This window comes from Oncorhynchus keta, chromosome 2, assembly GCF_023373465.1.
Source record: "Oncorhynchus keta strain PuntledgeMale-10-30-2019 chromosome 2, Oket_V2, whole genome shotgun sequence".
NCBI lineage: Eukaryota > Metazoa > Chordata > Actinopteri > Salmoniformes > Salmonidae > Oncorhynchus > Oncorhynchus keta.
This window is the reverse complement of record NC_068422.1, coordinates 7337658-7357119: the sequence shown is the minus strand read 5'-3', so window position 1 is coordinate 7357119 and position 19462 is coordinate 7337658. Positions and strand designations below refer to the sequence as shown.

At 46.1% G+C, this 19462-nt stretch overlaps 1 protein-coding gene across 1 annotated transcript in view; it reads right to left on the bottom strand.

The window, feature by feature from the left end:
• The window catches only part of LOC118397835 (protein TANC2-like), a 213050-nt gene that overhangs the window by 15206 nt on the left and 178382 nt on the right, over positions 1–19462 (bottom strand). Inside the window, exon 3 of the mRNA XM_052471300.1 lies at positions 10968–11045. Coding sequence (XP_052327260.1) covers positions 10968–11045 — 78 coding nt within the window. The remainder of the gene's footprint in view (positions 1–10967; positions 11046–19462) is intronic.

Here is a 19462-nt window from a genome sequence, read left to right as displayed (position 1 = left end):
AACTGTCTTAATCTCCCCCATAGGAACAACAGTGACAGCTTTATTACAGAACATAGTGTCTCTAACTGTCTTCATCTCCCCATAGAAACAACAGTGACAGCTTTATTACAGGCCATAGTGTCTCTAACTGTCTTCATCTCCCCATAGAAACAACAGTGACAGCTTTATTACAGGCCATAGTGTCTAACTGTCTTCATCTCCCCATAGAAACAACAGTGACAGCTTTATTACAGGCCATAGTGTCTCTAACTGTCTTCATCTCCCCATAGAAACAACAGTGACAGCTTTATTACAGGCCATAGTGTCTCTAACTGTCTTCATCTCCCCATAGAAACAACAGTGACAGCTTTATTACAGGCCATAGTGTCTAACTGGCTTAATCTCCCCCATAGAAACAACAGTGACAGCTTTATTACAGACCATAGTGTCTCTAACTGTCTTAATCTCCCCCATAGAAACAACAGTGACAGCTTTATTACAGACCATACTGTTTCCAACTGTCTTAATCTCCCCCATAGAAACAACAGTGACAGCTTTATTACAGGCCATAGTGTCTCTAACTGGCTTAATCTCCCCCATAGAAACAACAGTGACAGCTTTATTACAGACCATAGTGTCTCTAACTGTCTTAATCTCCCCCATAGAAACAACAGTGACAGCTTTATTACAGACCATACTGTTTCCAACTGTCTTAATCTCCCCCATAGAAACAACAGTGACAGCTTTATTACAGACCATAGTGTCTCTAACTGTCTTAATCTCCCCCATAGAAACAACAGTGACAGCTTTATTACAGACCATACTGTTTCCAACTGTCTTAATCTCCCCCATAGAAACAACAGTGACAGCTTTATTACAGACCATACTGTTTCCAACTGTCTTAATCTCCCCCATAGAAACAACAGTGACAGCTTTATTACAGACCATAGTGTCTCTAACTGTCTTAATCTCCCCCATAGAAACAACAGTGACAGCTTTATTACAGACCATACTGTTTCCAACTGTCTTAATCTCCCCCATAGAAACAACAGTGACAGCTTTATTACAGACCATAGTGTCTCTAACTGGCTTAATCTCACCCATAGAAACAACAGTGACAGCTTTATTACAGACCATAGTGTCTCTAACTGTCTTAATCTCCCCCATAGAAACATCAGTGACAGCTTTATTACAGGCCATAGTGTCTAACTGTCTTCATCTCCCCCATAGAAACAACAGTGACAGCTTTATTACAGGCCATAGTGTCTAACTGTCTTCATCTCCCCCATAGAAACAACAGTGACAGCTTTATTACAGGCCATAGTGTCTAACTGTCTTCATCTCCCCCATAGAAACAACAGTGACAGCTTTATTACAGGCCATAGTGTCTAACTGTCTTCATCTCCCCCATAGAAACAACAGTGACAGCTTTATTACAGGCCATAGTGTCTAACTGTCTTCATCTCCCCCATAGAAACAACAGTGACAGCTTTATTACAGGCCATAGTGTCTAACTGTCTTAATCTCCCCCATAGAAACAACAGTGACAGCTTTATTACAGGCCATAGTGTCTAACTGTCTTCATCTCCCCCATAGAAACAACAGTGACAGCTTTATTACAGGCCATAGTGTCTAACTGTCTTCATCTCCCCCATAGAAACAACAGTGACAGCTTTATTACAGGCCATAGTGTCTAACTGTCTTAATCTCCCCCATAGAAACAACAGTGACAGCTTTATTACAGGCCATAGTGTCTAACTGTCTTCATCTCCCCATAGAAACAACAGTGACAGCTTTATTACAGGCCATAGTGTCTCTAACTGTCTTAATCTCCCCCATAGAAACAACAGTGACAGCTTTATTACAGGCCAGAGTGTTTCTAACTGTCTTAATCTCCCCCATAGAAACAACAGTGACAGCTTTATTACAGGCCATAGTGTCTTACTGTCTTCATCTCCCCCATAGAAACAACAGTGACAGCTTTATTACAGGCCATAGTGTCTCTAACTGTCTTAATCTCCCCCATAGAAACAACAGTGACAGCTTTATTACAGGCCATAGTGTCTCTAACTGTCTTAATCTCCCCCATAGAAACAACAGTGACAGCTTTATTACAGGCCATAGTGTCTAACTGTCTTAATCTCCCCATAGAAACAACAGTGACAGCTTTATTACAGGCCATAGTGTCTCTAACTGTCTTCATCTCCCCCATAGAAACAACAGTGACAGCTTTATTACAGGCCATAGTGTCTCTAACTGTCTTAATCTCCCCCATAGAAACAACAGTGACAGCTTTATTACAGGCCATAGTGTCTAACTGTCTTAATCTCCCCCATAGAAACAACAGTGACAGCACCATCAACAAAAACGGAAGGGATCTGTTTCAGCTCTGTAGAAGCCTGGGTCTGTACTTTGTCAACAGTAGATTACGGGGGGACTCTTTGGGGAGATTCACCTACTGCTCACCTCTTGGCCACAGCACAGTAGACTATATGATCACAGACATTAACCCCTTCTCTCTCAGCTCATTCACTGTCAAGGCACTAACACCTGTCGGATCACGGCCAAATTACATTGTTCCTCAAAAGAACAGACATGGAAACAACCAGACATTCACAGCCCAGTAAGCTGTACAACACCAGACATTCATACAGATGGGCCCAAAACAGCACAGAAGAATACCAGAAAGCAACCAGTAACCAAAATATCCAAACACTCTTAGATAACTTTCTGGATACCACATTCACTCACAGTAAAGAAGGCATCAATCAGGCAGAACAAAACATCAACTATATATTCAGGCAAACGGCAAAAGAAGCACAATTGAAATTGATAAAAAACAAAACAAAAAAGATCACAGATGACAACTGGTTTGATGCAGATTGTAAAATTCTAAGGAAAACACTAAGAACACTATCCAACCAAGAGCACAGAGACCCAAATAATGGTGAATTATGCCTTCGTTACTGTGAGACTTTAAAACTCTATAAACGTAACACTCAGAACCAAAAAAACACAGTACAACAGCAAGCAGCTGACACTAATTGAGGAGTCCATAAACACAAACAACTTCTGGCAAAATTGGAAAAAACTAAAAAAATCTAAACAAGAGGAATTAGCGATACAAAATGGTGACATATGGACAACCCATTTTAAAACACTCTACAACACCGTTCAAACTGACACAAACGCAGAACAACGACAAATTCATGAGAAGTTGAATGGATTAGAAAAAGCTATAAAAGGACAATCATAACCCACTGGACTCCCCAATTACTGACCAGGAGCTCTATAAGAAACTTCAGGTTCTGAAATTTAAAAAAGCCTGCGGACCTGATGGCATCCTAAATGAGATGTGCAAACATTTCAATTGGCTATATTTAAACTGTTTAATTTGATCCTGAGTGTAGGTTATTTCCCTGACATCTGGAATCAAGGACTCATAACCCCAATCTTAAAAATCAGAGACAAATTTGACCCTAAAAATTAGTGAGGCATTTGTGTGAACAGTAACCTGGGGAAGGTTTTCTGTAGCATTATAAATGTAAGAGTTCTAAACTTCCTTAATAAGCACAATGTCTTGAGTAAAAGCCAAATGGGATTTATACCAAAACATCGCACAACTGATCATATTTACACCCTACACACCCTGATATATAAACATGTCCACCAAAATAATACCAAAATATATGCTTGCTTTATCGACTTCCAAAAAGCATTTGACTCTATTTGACATACAGGACTGTTCCACAAAGTTATTGAACGTGGTGTAGGGGGTAAAACATATGACATAATTAAACCAATGTATACTGGCAATACGTGCAGCATTAAAATTGGCAAGAAAAGAACAGAATTCTTTAACCAGGAGTGGGGCCTTCGCCAGGGTTGCAATCTGAGCCCTGCACTCTTCAATATTTACATCAATGAATTGGCCACTATTCTAGACAAATCCTCAGCCCCTGGTGTTAGTCTCCACAATTCAGAAGTTAAATGCCTACTCTTCCTATGCCTGCTGTCACACACAGCACATGGCCTACAGCAGAGCCTGGACCTGCTAGAGCAGACCTGGGCCCTGGCAGTAAACCCCAAAAATACTAAAATAATGATTTTCCAGAGAAGATCCAGATCTCAGGGAATTAGACCAAAGTTCCCAATTGGTACACAATATATAGGTTACTGCCCACACTACAATTACTTAGGTTTAAAAATAAGCTCAACTGGACACCTTTAATGAGGCAGTGAATGAACTGAGAGAGAAAGCATGCAGGGCATTCTACGCCATTAAAAAGCTCATTCAAATTGAAATACCTATTAAAATTTGGCTAAAACTAATTGAATATGTCATTGAACCAATTGCACTTTATGGCAGCGAGGTGTGGGGTCCACTTGCAAAATAAGATTTCATCAAATGGGACAAACACCCCATTGAAACCCTGCATGCAGAGTTCTGTGAGATTATCCTACATGTCCAGAGGAAAACTACAAACAATGCATGCAGGGTAGAATTAGGCTAATATCCACTAATAATAAAACTCAAAAAAGAGCAATTAAGTTTTGGAAACATCTAAAATACAGTGACCCCCTCTCATATCACTACCACGCCCTGCAATGTCAAGAGCTGAGCAAATAAAAGAGTCCCTGTTCTACTAACACAAAGAGACAGAGAGAGACAGAGAGAGACAGAGAGAGAGACAGAGAGAGAGTGAGCGAGAGAGAGAGACAGGGAGAGACAGAGAGAGAAAGAGAGAGACAGAGAGAGACAGAGAGAGACACAGGCCAAACCACGACCAACAACATTGGACACTCTATGGAACAAAAAGCCTTCACTTATATCATCCTGGAATATCCAAGGCCTGAGGTCATCTGCCTTTGGCCTAAAGAGCAGGAACCCGGACTTCACCAAAGATATCGGTAATACAGACATTGTCATCCTGCAAGAAACCTGGTAAAGAGGAGACGGACCCACTGGTTGCCCTTTAGGTTACATAGATCTAGTAGTCCCATCCACCAAACTACCAGGTGTGAAACAGGGAAGGGACTCAGGGGGTATGCTAATTTGGTATAGAGCAGACCTATCTCACTCCAATAAATTAATCAAAACAGGAACATTCTACACTTGGCAAGAAATTCAAAAGGAAATGATCCTAACAGAGAAGAATGTCCTTCTGTGTGCTACCTATATCCCCCCACTAGAATCCCCATAATTTAACGAAGACAGCTTCTCCATCCTGGAGGGGGAAATCAATCATTTCCAGGCCCAGGGACATGTACTAGTCTGTGGCGACCTAAATGCCAGAACTGGACAAGAACCTGACACCCTCAGCACACAGGGGGAAAAACACCTGCCTGGAGGTGACAGCATTCCCTCCCACATATGCACCCCTAGGCACAACTATGACAACATAACCAACAAAAACGGGTCACAACTCCTGCAGCTCTGTCGCACACTGGGTATGTACATAGTCAATGGTAGGCTTCGAGGGGACTCCTATGGTAGGTACACCTATAGCTCATCTCTTGGCAGTAGTACTTTAGACTACCTTATCACTGACCTCAACCCAGAGTCTCTCACAGTCAGTCCACTGACACCGCTATCAGACCACAGCAAAATCACAGTCTACTTAAACAGAGCAATACTCAATCATGAGGCATCAAAGCCAAAGGAACTGAGTAACATTAAGAAATGCTATAGATGGAAGGAATGCAGTTTGGAAACCTACCAAAAAACAATTAGGCAACAACAAATTCAAACCCTTTTAGACAATTTCCTGGGTAAAACATTCCACTGTAATAGTGAAGGTGTAAACTTGGCAGTAGAAAATCTTAACAGTATATTTGACCTCTCAGCTTCCCTATCAAATCTAAACATTTCAAATAGAAAACCGAAGAAAATTAACAACAATGACAAATGGTTTGATGAAGAATGCAAAAATCTAAGAAAGAAATTGAGAAACCTGTCCAACCAAAAACATAGAGACCCGGAAAACCTGAGTCTACGCCTTCACTATGGTGAATCACTAAAACAATACAGAAATGCACTACGGAAAAAGAAGGAACAGCATGTCAGAAATCAGCTCAATGTAGAGTCCATAGACTCTAACCACTTCTGGGAAAATTGGAAAACACTAAACAAACAACAACACAAAGAATTATCTATCCAAAATGGAGATGTATGGGTAAACCACTTCTCCAAAGAATAAAGAGCAAAAACATATACATGATCAAATACAGATCTTAGAATCAACAATTAAAGATTATCAGAGCCCACTGGATTCTCCAATTACATAGAATTCTATAAAGATCCCTTCAAGTTCCTTAAAAGTCTCTTCATAAAGGAAAAAAGTGGAGCTCTAAAAACAACAAAGAAAGACCTAGAGGAGCACCTGAGAACAACAAACAAAGTGACATGAACATCTGGCCATCCCATCAGATATCCCACCCATTGAACCCCCGGAACATCATATTGAGACCAGCCCTCCGACATGGAAAGAGGTGGAAAACACAGTTCGCCTCCCTCCACTCAGAGCCTACATGGACGACATTACAACATTGACCACCACTGTCCCATGCACCAGGAGACTGCTCAGAAAACTCGAGGAGAACATCAGCTGGGCCCTATGAAGATTAAACCATCCAAGTCACGCAGCATCTCGATTGTGAAGGGAGTACTCTCTGACCTGAAATTCTTCATCGGAGATGACCAAATCCCAACAGTGTCTGAGCAGCCGGTAAAAAGCCTTGGAAGGTGGTATGATGCAAGCCTGAAGGACAAAGACCAGGTGCAACAGCTGCGCAAAGACATCAGTAGTAGCCTACAGTCCATCGACAACACCCAGCTACCTGGAAAGTTAAAGGCCTGGTGTCTGCAGTTTGGTCTCCTACCCCGGGTGTTGTGGCCCTTAGCACTGTATGAGGTTCCAATCTCAACAGTGGAGAAGATGGAAAGAGGAGTCACAGGCTACTTAAAGAAGTGGCTCGGAGTTCCACGATTCCTTACCACCATAGGCCTCTATGGAGATGGTGTCCTCAAGCTGCCTCTCACCAGTCTAACAGAGGAATTCAAGTGTGCAAAAACCAGGCTCCAGATGACACTGAATGAATCTCGAGACCCAGTGGTGAGAAACAACGCGCCGACCTTGGCAACTGGGCTTAAATGGAGGCCAGGAAAACAGTCCAGGAGGCAACAGCAGCCCTCAGACATGCTGACATTGTGGGTCATGTTCAGCAAGGGAGAGGAGGCCTTGGGCTAACTAGCCGTGCTGCTTGGAGTAAGGCCACTGCACCAGAGCGGCGGAAGATGGTAGTGCAGGAAGTACGCCATCAGGAGGAGGCTGCAAGGTGGGCCAAGGCAGTCTCTTCTTGCCAAACAGGGACAGTGGACTCGATGGGACAGTGTGGAGAAGAGGAAGATTAGCTGGAAGGATCTGTGGGCCATGGAAGCGAGGCGGTTGAGCTTTTCCATCAGAGCAACATATAACGTCCTTCCAACACCAATGGTATGGTGAAGATCCGGACTGTGCCCTCTGTTCCATGCCAGCCAACCTCAGGCACATTCTCACAGGGTGTAAAACAAGCCTCACCCAAGGACGCTACACTTGGCGTCACAACCAAGTCCTTAAAAACCTTGCGTCCGCCCTGGAGGACAAGCGAGCTGCCACCAACGCCCTACCACCCACAGCAGCATCACACTCCTTACGGCAAACTTTGTCCGCGAAGGGGCTAAACCACCGAAGAGCGGCTCTACACCATTAGAGCGAGACCAGCTGCGCTTGGCCCGCGACTGGAAAATACTAGCTGACATTGGCCGGCAACTTGTGTTTCCTCCGGAGATCGCAACCACCACCCTAAGACCTGACATGGTGCTCTGGTCCCGTTCACTCAATAAGGTCTTCATCATTGAGCTCACAGTACCCTGGGAAAACTCAGTAGATGAGGCTTATGAGCGAAAACATCTGCGCTATGCTGATCTAGCTGCCGAAGCACGGCATCATGGCTGGAACACAGAAGTCCGACCAGTGGAGGTGGGCTGCAGAGGTTTTGTGGCAACATCTACCAGACTGCTTAGAGACCTGGGAATTAAGGGCCAGAGCCAGCGTTCGGCAATCAATGCTGTATCAGAGGCGGCAGAAGGCAGCAGTCAGTGGCTCTGGATGAAGAGGAAAGACCCCAGCTGGGCCCCGAAGTGAGAGGGCCAGGAGGTATGCGGTCAACAATGCTTGACTCAGGGAGGAGGACGCGCCTGCCATGCATAGTCCCATGGGATGTTGGCTATCAACAACAAGGCAACTCCTATGACTAATTGGGAATGGGACGCAAGCGTAGGATTGATCACCCTGTCGCTGGCCGCCTTTGGGGAAGGTGTATAGTGTGAAAGGCCGAAACACCCTAGTAACCAAAGGTACACTACTGACGATGCGCTCCCCAAATTTCACCACGCTCACTGTTCATTAACTCTTGGAAGTGCTTGCACAAAGGATAGTAATATCTCATCCTGTGTTCTTGGAATCTGAATGAGTTACAGGACAAAAGAAAAATGCTCCAACCCAAAAAGGCCTGTGGTGTTGATGTATGTATCCTCAATGAAATTATCAAATATACAGACAACAAATCCCAATTGGCTATACTAAAACTCTTTAACATCATCCTTAGCTCTGGCATCTTCCCCAATATTTGGAACCAAGGACTGATCACCCCAATCCACAAAAGTGGAGACAAATTTGACCCCAGTAACTACCGTGGAATATGCGTCAACAGTAACCTTGGGAAAATCCTCTGCATTATCATTAACAGCAGACTTGTACATTTCCTCAATGAAAACAATGTACTGAGCAAATGTCAAATTGGCTTTTTACCAAATTACCGTACAACAGACCATGTATTCACCCTGCACACCCTAATTGACAACCAAACAAACCAAAACAAAGGCAAAGTCTTCTCATGCTTTGTTGATTTCAAAAAACCTTCGACTCAATTTGGCATGAGGGTCTGCTTTACAAACTGATGGAAAGTGGTGTTGGGGGTAAAACATACAACATTATAAAATCCATGTACACAAACAACAAGTGTGTGGTTAAAATTGGCAAAACACACACACACATTTCTTCACACAGGGTAGTGGGGTGAGACAGGGATGCAGCTTAAGCCCCACCCTCTTCAACATATATATCAATGAATTGGTGCGGGACCTAGAAAAGTCTGCAGCAGCCGGCCTCACCCTACTAGAATCCGAAGTCAAATGTCTGCTGTTTGCTGATGATCTGGTGCTACTGTCACCAGCCAAGGAGGGCCTACAGCAGCACCTAGATCTTATGCACAGATTCTGTCAGATTTGGGCCCTGACGGTAAATCTCAGTAAGACCAAAATAATGGTGTTCCAAAAAAGGTCCAGTCACCAGGACCACAAATACAAATTCCATCTAGACACTGTTGCCCTAGAGCACACAAAAAACTATACATACCTCGGCCTAAACATCAGCGCCACAGGTAACTTCCACAAAGCTGTGAACGATCTGAGAGACAAGGCAAGAAGGGCATTCTATGCCATCAAAAGGAACATAAATTTCAACATACCAATTAGGATTTGGCAAAAAATACTTGAATCAGTCATAGAGCCCATTGCCCTTTATGGTTGTGAGGTCTGGGGTCCGCTCACCAACCAAGACTTCACAAAATGGGATAAACACCAAATTGAGACTCTGCACGCAGAATTCTGCAAAAATATCCTCCGTGTACAACGTAGAACACCAAATAATGCACGCAGAGCAGAATTAGGCCGATACCCACTAATTATCAAAATCCATTCAATTCTACAACCACCTAAAAGGAAGCGATTCCCAAACCTCCCATAACAAAGCCATCACCTACAGAGAGATGAACCTGGAGAAGAGTCCCCTAAGCAAGCTGGTCCTGGGGCTCTGTTCACAAACACACCCTACAGACCGCCAGGACAGCAGCACAATTAGACCCAACCAAATCATGAGAAAACAAAAAGAGAATTACTTGACACATTGGAAAGAATTAACAAAAAAACAGAGCAAACTAGAATGCTATTTGACCCTAAACAGAGAGTACACAGCGGCAGAATACCTGACCACTGTGACTGACCCAAAATTAAGGAAAGCTTTGACTATGTACACACTCAGTGCGCATAGCCTTGCTATTGAGAAAGGCCGCCGTAGGCAGACATGGCTCTCAAGAGAAGACAGGCTATGTGCTCACTGCCCAAAAAATGAGGTGGAAACTGAGCTGCACTTCCTAACCTCCTGCCCAATGTATGACCATATTAGAGATACATATTTCCCTCAGATTACACAGATCCACAAAGAATTCGAAAACAAATCCAATTTTGATAAACTCCCATATCTACTGGGTGAAATTCCAGTGTGCCATCACAGCAGCAAGATTTGTGACCTGTTGCCGCAAGAAAAGGGCAACCAGTGAAGAACAAACACCATTGTAAATACAACCAATATTTATGCTTATTTATTTTATCTTGTGTCCTTTAACCATTTGTACATTGTTAAAACATTGTTAAAACACTGTATATATATAGAAGACAGAGAGAGAGAGACAGAGAGAGAGAGAGAGCAAGACAGAAAGAGACAGAGAGCGAGAGAGAAAGACAAAGAGAGAGACAGAGAGAGACAGAGACAGCAACAGAGACAGACAGAGAGAGACAAAGAGAGAGACAAAGAGAGAGAGACAGAGAGAGAGAGCAAGACAGAAAGAGACAGAGAGCGAGAGAGAAAGACAAAGAGAGAGACAGAGAGAGAGACAGAGACAGCAACAGAGACAGACAGAGAGAGACAAAGAGAGAGACAAAGAGAGAGAGACAAAGAGAGAGAGACAGAGAGAGAGAGAGCAAGACAGAAAGAGACAGAGAGCGAGAGAGAAAGAGACAGAGAGAGATACAGAGAGAGACATAGAAAGAGACAGAGGGGATTTGGTGCACAGAGTAGTGTATTACACCCAGTAGTGTAACTACCTACCTTGACCAGTGTGGCTCAGGTAGGGGTGGTTCTCTAGACTGGGTGAGCGGGGGTCTGCAAGGTCCTCATTCCCTCCATCTGCAGACGAGGAGTGAGAAAGATAGGAGAGAAAGAGGGAGAGAAAGAAAGAGAATGAGTGAGTGAGTGAGTGAGTGTGGGGATGCCAGGAAGAGGAAAGAGAGTGAGAATGCCAGGAAGAGGAGAAAGTGAGGATGCCAGAAATAGGAAAGACAGTGAGGATGCCAGGCAGAGGAGAGAGTGAGGATGCCAGGCAGAGGAGAGAGTGAGGATGCCAGGCAGAGGAGAGAGTGGGGATGCCAGGCAGAGGAGAGAGTGAGGATGCCAGGAAGAGGAGAGAGTGAGGATGCCAGGCAGAGGAGAGAGTGGGGATGCCAGGCAGAGGAGAGAGTGAGATGCCAGGAAGAGGAGAGAGTGAGGATGCCAGGAAGAGGAGAGAGTGAGGATGCCAGGCAGAGGAGAGAGTGGGGATGCCAGGAAGAGGAGAGAGTGAGGATGCCAGGCAGAGGAGAGAGTGAGGATGCCAGGCAGAGGAGAGAGTGAGGATGCCAGGAAGAGGAGAGAGTGAGGATGCCAGGCAGAGGAGAGAGTGGGGATGCCAGGCAGAGGAGAGAGTGGGGATGCCAGGAAGAGGAGAGAGAGAGTGAAGATGCCAGGATGAGGAGAGAGAGAGTGAAGATGCCAGGAAGAGGAGAGAGAGTGAGGATGCCAATAAGAGAAGATAGGGTGAGGATGCCAGGCACAGGAGAGAGAGTGAGGATGCCAGGCAGAGGAGAGAGTGAGGATGCCAGGAAGAGGAGAGATTGAGGATGCCATGAAGAGAAGAGATAGTGAGGATGCCAGGAAGAGGAGAGAGTGAGGATGCCAGGAAGAAGAGAGAGTGAGGATGCCAGGAGTAGGAGAGAGAGTGAGGATGCCAGGAAGAGGAGAGAGAGTGAGTGCGGGCATGAAGGTGGCGTTCCAGCAGGTAGGTCAACTCATCCTCCACCAACCAGGATTGGGACCTCAGGTAAAGCAGAGACACCAGCCAGGCCCTTGTCCAGAGAGGGCAGCCTACAGCAGAACTGTTACAATACTGAGAGGAGTGTTGGTCCACAGAGCTAGTCCCTCTGGATAAGTGTGAGACATGTCAGCGTAGGACTGGTGGTACAGTGCAGTACAGTTTACTGACAGAGCTACAGACAGTCGGGTTAACTAATGATATGAGGATCAATACAGTGGGACCAGACAACTGAGAGATGGGCTCAGGGATGGCTTTTTGGGGACAGATTCATCACAGTGGGATGGAGCAGGGCTTGGTTAGGGGCTTGATGCAATGGCCAGCGCCCGCTTTGCCTCTCCACTACAGTCTGTTTGACAAGCCCCTCTCTAATGCACAGTAATCAACAGTAGAGCCATACAACTAAGCCTGCGGCCCAAACGGCACCTTATTTCCTATAAATTGCACTACTGTTGACCAGAGCCCTATGAGCTTGATCTGCGGCCAAAAGTAGTGCATTAAATAGGGAATAGGGTGGCATGTGGGAAGCACCCTAAAACTACAAGGGGCTTAGTGGCATATCATGATTCATTCTGAAATCACACAACCCACTCCAATTAAGCCAACCCATTTATAAACAAGCTGTTGTTTGAAAGTTATCTAAGCCAATGGATTTCTCTGTCTGTAGTACTCAGCTTGCCACTAAAGTACAAAGCGGTGTGGGTCTTTACAGCAAAGGGTCATGTAATCTGGCCATGGCAGATACGCCACGTTTCCATCAACGGGTCCTGTGTGTGTGTGTGTGTGTGTGTGTGTGTGTGTGTGTGTGTGTGTGTGTGTGTGTGTGTGTGTGTGTGTGTGTGTGTGTGTGTGTGTGTGTGTGTGTGTGTGTGTGTGTGTGTGTGTGTGTGTGTGTGTGTGTGTGTGTATTCACCCAAACAAACACTTGTGTATATGTTATGATCATCAACGCACAATTCAAAGACTGGACATCAGTACACAATCTGCTGTTGTGCCCATATAAGGTAGATTGGGCTGCTGATGGAAAGATCTAGCTTGTAGACAAACCAATAGAATTCCAGAGAGGGCCTGAGCGTTAGTGTGAGAACTGGGGCAGTAGTTCCTGACTGACACCCCCCTCACCACTTTGACTAAGTTCTGTTCTCTTTGAACAACCCAATGAGAAGCATCCTACACAGTGGAGCTGAAAGCATCACCATGAAATCACATCAAATCAGTAATGTGAAATCTGTCACGCAACACGAATCCCTCAACCGACAGTGCAGACCAGAGGAGGCTGGTGGGAGGAGCTATAGGAGGACTGGCTAATTGTAAAAGCTGGAATGGAATTAATGGAAGGGTATCAAACAGATCAAACACAGATCAAACACATGGAAACCATATTCTACTCTATTCCATTTTATTCTATTCCAGACATTACAATGAGCCCACCCTCCTATAGTTCCTCCCACCAGCCTCCAATGGTGCAGATAAATGTCACACTATCTCACATAAGACAGTGGGCCTAGAGATTAAAGTTAGCCCAACCATCTCTCTGTGTCGCTAGTAGAGTAGAGAGAGGTCATCCGACACATTGGTGTGGCCGGCTTCCAGGTTAAGCGAGCATTGTGTTTAAGCATAGCAGTGCAGCTTAATTGGGTTGTGTTTCGGAGGACGCATGGCTCTCGACCTTCGCCTCTCCAGAGTCCGTAAGGGATTTGCAGCGATGGGACAAGACTGTAACTACCAAATGGATTTCACAAAACTGTGGAGAATAAGGGGTAAAAGTACAAGAAGAAAAAAGAGAAGAGTGAAACAATGAAGACTACAATACGGTTTCCTTTGTTTCCATGTTGTCATATTCTGCTGAGCTTGAGGCTACAATAATGTAATGTCATTCATTTGAGCTTCTGCTTCCCTTCTCTCCCCCTGAGCCCTCCCAGGTCCTGCCTGTATTCCACTAGATATTCTACAGTAATGAACAGACAACACAGCACCAAGGGGAAACATACTTGGAAATCATTTAAATCATACACTTCGGGTGCTGCAGCATAGTAGAAACGGCATACTACACTATACACAGCCTGGTTAACAAAAGCAGTTCAAATACTACAAAATCATGAACAAAAACCTAAACCATTATCAAGAGCAAATCCACAGTAACTGAATTACGCCGAGACGATTTTTCACATTAAAGTCAAACAAAAAACATTGATTTAAAAGTTTAACCAACCATACAACTCTATGAACAATGACATTTCTCAACAATTTTACATAGTAAATAAATAAAAAATGGAATTAACTGGAAGAACTGTGAGGATGCAAAGTTTGGTACCAGAATTACAGTAAAATCTCCCTCAGTTTTAATTTGCTCGCGAACTCTGCCCTGCACAGTTCTTCCTGGAAACGTGTTTTTGTCAAATGTTCAGTGGAAATGTTTAAAGTAGTCCTTCTACATATTGGTTTGTAAAATTTTGAAATCTGTGGTTCTACCATGGAAATGCCCTCAGACCATTCTGCTGATCCCAATAATGTCCTCCTTGTACACTCCTCCTTCTCTCTGAGCATTAATTCATTCATCTATGAATGAATGTATGTAACTGTGAGACAGGGAGGCTGTGAGGCAGGGAGGCAGTGAGACAGGGAGGCTGTGAGACAGGGAGGCTGCGAGGCAGGGAGGCTTTGAGACAGGGAGGCTGTGAGACAGGGTGGCTGTGAGGCAGGGAGGCTGTGAGACAGGGAGGCTGCGAGGCTGGCTGGCTGTGAGGCAGGGTGGCTGTGAGGCAGGGTGGCTGTGAGGCAGGGAGGCTGTGAGACAGGGTGGCTGTGAGGCAGGGTGGCTGTGAGGCAGGGAGGCTGTGAGACAGGGTGGCTGCGAGGCAGGCTGGCTGTGAGGCAGGGTGGCTGTGAGGCAGGGAGGCTGCGAGACAGGGAGGCTGTGAGACAGGGTGGCTGTGAGACAGGATGGCTGTGAGGCAGGGAGGATGTGAGACAGGGAGGCTGTGAGACAGGGAGGCTGTGAGACAGGGAGGATGTGAGACAGGGAGAATGTGAGACAGGGAGGATGTGAGACAGGGAGGCTGTGAGACAGGGAGGATGTGAGACAGGGAGGATGTGAGACAGGGTGGCTGTGAGGCAGGGAGGCTGTGAGGCAGGGTGGCTGTGAGGCAGGGTGGCTGTGAGGCAGGGTGGCTGTGAGGCAAGGTGGCTGTGAGGCAGGGAGGCTGCGAGACAGGGAGGCTGCGAGGCAGGGTGGCTGTGAGGCATGGTGGCTGTGAGGCAGGGAGGCTGCGAGACAGGGTGGCTGTGAGGCAGGGTGGCTGTGAGGCATGGTGGCTGTGAGGCAGGGTGGCTGTGAGGCATGGTGGCTGTGAGACAGGGAGGCTGTGAGACAGGGAGGCTGTGAGGCAGGGTGGCTGTGAGGCATGGTGGCTGTGAGGCAAGGTGGCTGTGAGGCATGGTGGCTGTGAGGCAGGGAGGCTGCGAGACAGGGTGGCTGTGAGGCAGGGTGGCTGTGAGGCAGGGAGGCTGTGAGGCAGGGTGGCTGTGAGGCATGGTGGCTGTGAGGCAGGGAGGCTGCGAGACAGGGCGGCTGTGAGGCAGGGTGGCTGTGAGGCAGGGTGGCTGTGAGGCATGGTGGCTGTGAGGCAGGGAGGCTGTGAGGCAGGGAGGCTGTGAGGCAGGGTGGCTGTGAGGCATGGTGGCTGTGAGGCAGGGAGGCTGCGAGACAGGGGGGATGTGAGACAGGGAGGATGTGAGACAGGGTGGCTGTGAGGCAGGGAGGCTGTGAGGCAGGGTGGCTGTGAGGCAGGGTGGCTGTGAGACAGGGTGGCTGTGAGGCAGGGTGGCTGTGAGGCAGGGTGCCTGTGAGGCAGGGAGGCTGCGAGACAGGGAGGCTGCGAGACAGGGTGGCTATGAGGCAGGGAGGCTGCGAGACAGGGTGGCTGTGAGGCATGGTGGCTGTGAGACAGGGACGCTGTGAGACAGGGTGGCTGTGAGACAGGGTGGCTGTGAGGCAGGGAGGCTGTGAGGCAGGGAGGCTGCGAGACAGGGAGGCTGTAGGTCAGGGAGGCTGTGAGGCAGGGTGGCTGTGAGGCATGGAGGTTGTGAGGCAGGGAGGCTGTGAGACAGGGAGGCTGTGAGATAGGGAGGCTGTGAGACAGGGAGGCTGTGAGTCAGGGTGGCTGTGAGGCAGGGTGGCTGTGAGGCATGGAGGCTGTGAGGCAGGGTGGCTGTGAGACAGGGAGGCTGTGAGGCTAGGTGGCTGTGAGACAGGGAGGCTGTGAGACAGGGAGGCTGTGAGACAGGGTGGCTGTACTGTACAATTATTCAGACAGCGCCAGGGCCAAAGCGATGAATGGTGACGCATGAGAGGGGCTGATCTGCGTCAAGCGCTGGCCGCCAGCTCTACCACACTACAGGGTCCTGGAAGGAGGTGTTAGTGGAACAGGAAGTACAGAGGGAGGGTGAGAGAGAAGAGGGAGAAAGGGATAAGAGAGCGTGAGAGAGGAGTAAAATAGGAGAGAGGAAAGAGGGAGGAGAGACGAGAAAGAGAGACATCCAGAAAAGAGCAGATAAATTCTACAACCACAGAAAAGGAAGCGATTCACAAACCTTTCATAACAAAGCACTAACCTACAGAGAAATGAACCTGGAGAAGAGTCCCTTCAGCCAGCTGGCACTTGGGCTCTGTTCACAAACACAAACAGACCCCACAGAGCCCCATGACAGCAACACAATTAGACTCAACCAAATCATGAGAAAACTAAAGATAATTGCTGGCCACATTGGAAAGAATGAACAAAATAACAGAGCAAACTGGAATGCTATTTGGCCCTAAACAGAGAGTACACAGTGACTGACCCAAACTTAAGGAAAGCTTTGACTATGTACAGACTCAGTAAGCATTGCTATTGAGAGAGGCCGCCATTGGCAGACCTGGCTCTAAAGAGAAGACAGGCTATGTGCACCATATTAGAGACACATTATCCCTCAGATTACACAGAACCACAATCTTGATAAACTTCCATATCTATTGGATGAAATGCCTCAGTGTGCCATCAAAGTAGCAATATTTGTGACCTGTTGCCCAAGATAAGAGCAACCAGTGAAGAACAAACACCATTGTAAATTGAGTCTGTAATACCAACATGTGTCAGATAGACCACCATAGTACCTGTGCCCAAGAACACAAAGATAACCTGCCTAAATTACTACAGAGCCGTAGCACTCATGTCCGTAGCCATGAAGTGCTTTAAAAGGCTGGCAATGGCTCATATTAACACCATTATCCCAGAAACCCTAGACCCACTCCAATTTGCATACCACTCAAACAACTACACAGATGATGCAATCTCTATTGCACTCCACATTGTCCTTTCCCACCTGGACAAAAGGAACACCTATGTGAGAATGCTATTCATTGACTACAGATCAGCGTTCAACACCATAGTGCCCTCAAAGCTCATCACTAAGCTAAGGATCCTGGGACAAAACACCCCCCTCTGCAACTGGATCCTGGACTTCCTGACAGGCCGGCCACAGGTGGTAAGGGTAGGTAACAACACAACTGCCACGCTGATCCTCAACACTGGAGCCCCTCAGGGGTGCGTACTCAGTCCCCTCCTGTACTGTACTCCCTGTTCACCCACGACTGCATGGTCAGGCATGACACCAACACCATCATTAAGTTATCAGACGACAGAACAGTGGCCTGATCACTGACAACGAGGAGAAAGCCTATAGGGAGGAGGTCAGAGACCTGGCCGGGTGGTGCCAGAATAACAACCTATCCCTCAACGTGATCAAGACAAAGGAGATGATTGTGGACTACAGGAAAAGGAGGACCGAGCATGCCCCCATTCTCATCGACAAGGCTATAGTGGAGCAGGCTGAGTGCTTCGAGTTCCTTGGTATCCACATCACCAACAAACTAGAATGGTCCAAACACACCAAGACAGTCGTGAAGAGGGCACGAAAGAGCCTATTCCCCCTCAGGAAACTAAAAAATATTTGGCATGGGTCCGTAGATCCTCAAAAGGGTCTACAGCTGCACCATCGAGAGTATCCTGACTGGTTCGGCAACTTCTCAGCCTCCGACTGCAAATCAAATCAAAGTGTATTTGTCACGTGCACCGAATATAACAGGTGTAGAGCTTACAGTGAAATGCTTACTTACAGACTCTAACCAGTAGCACAAAAAAGGTGTTAGGTGAACAATAGGTAAGTAAAGAAATAAAACAACAGTAAAAAGACAGGCTATATAGAGTAGCGAGGCCATAAAAGTAGCAAGGCCACATACAGACACCGGTTAGTCAGGCTGATTGAGGTAGTATGTACATGTAGATATGGTTAAAGTGACTATGCATATACGATGAACAGAGAGTAGCAGTAGTGTAAAAGAGGGGTTGGCGGGTGGTGGGACACAATGCAAATAGCCCGGTTAGCCAATGTGCAGGATCACTGGTTGGTCAGCCCAATTGAGGTAGTATGTACATGAATGTATAGTTAAAGTGACTATGCACAGGGCATTACAGCGGGTAGTGCGTAGAGGTCTACCGATTAATCGGAATGGCCGATTAATTAGGGCCAATTTTTAGTTCAGAACAATCAGAAATCGGTATTTTTGGACACCGATTTGGCCGATTTAAAAAATAATAATAATAAAATATTTATTTAACTAGGCAAGTCAGTTAAGAACACATTCTTATTTTCAATGACGGCCTAGGAACGGTGGGTTAACTGCCTCGTTCAGGGGAAGAACTACAAATGTTTACCTTGTCAGCTCGGGGGATTCAATCTTGCAACCTTACAGTTAACTAGTCCAACACTAAAACCACCTGCCTCTCATTGCACTCCACGAGGAGCCTGCCTGTTACGCGAATGCAGTAGAAGCCAAGGTAAGTGGCTAGCTAGCATTAAATGTATGTTATAAAAAACAATCAATCAATCAATCACAACCACTAGTTAACTACACATGGTTGATGATATTACTAGTTTATCTAGCGTGTCCTGCGTTGCATATAATCGATGCGGTGCGTATCGTTGCTCCAATGTGTACCTAACCATAAACATCAATGCCTTTCTTAAAATCAATACACAGAAGTATATATTGAAGTATATATTTTTAAACCTGCATATTTAGCTAAAAGAAATCCAGGTTAGCAGGTAATATTAACCTGGCGAAATTGTCACTTCTCTTGCGTTCATTGCACGCAGAGTCAGTGTAAATGCAACAGTTTGGGCCACCTAATTTGCCATAATTTTACGTAATTATGACATAACATTGAAGGTTGTGCAATGTAACAGGAATATTTAGACTTAAGGATGCCACCAGTTAGATAAAATACGGAATGGTTCCGTATTTCACTGAAAGAATAAACGGCTTGTTTTTGAGATGATAGTTTCCGGATTCGACCATATTAATGACCTAAGGCTCGTATTTCTGTGTGTTATTATGTTATAACTAAGTCTATGATTTGATAGAGTAGTCTGAGAG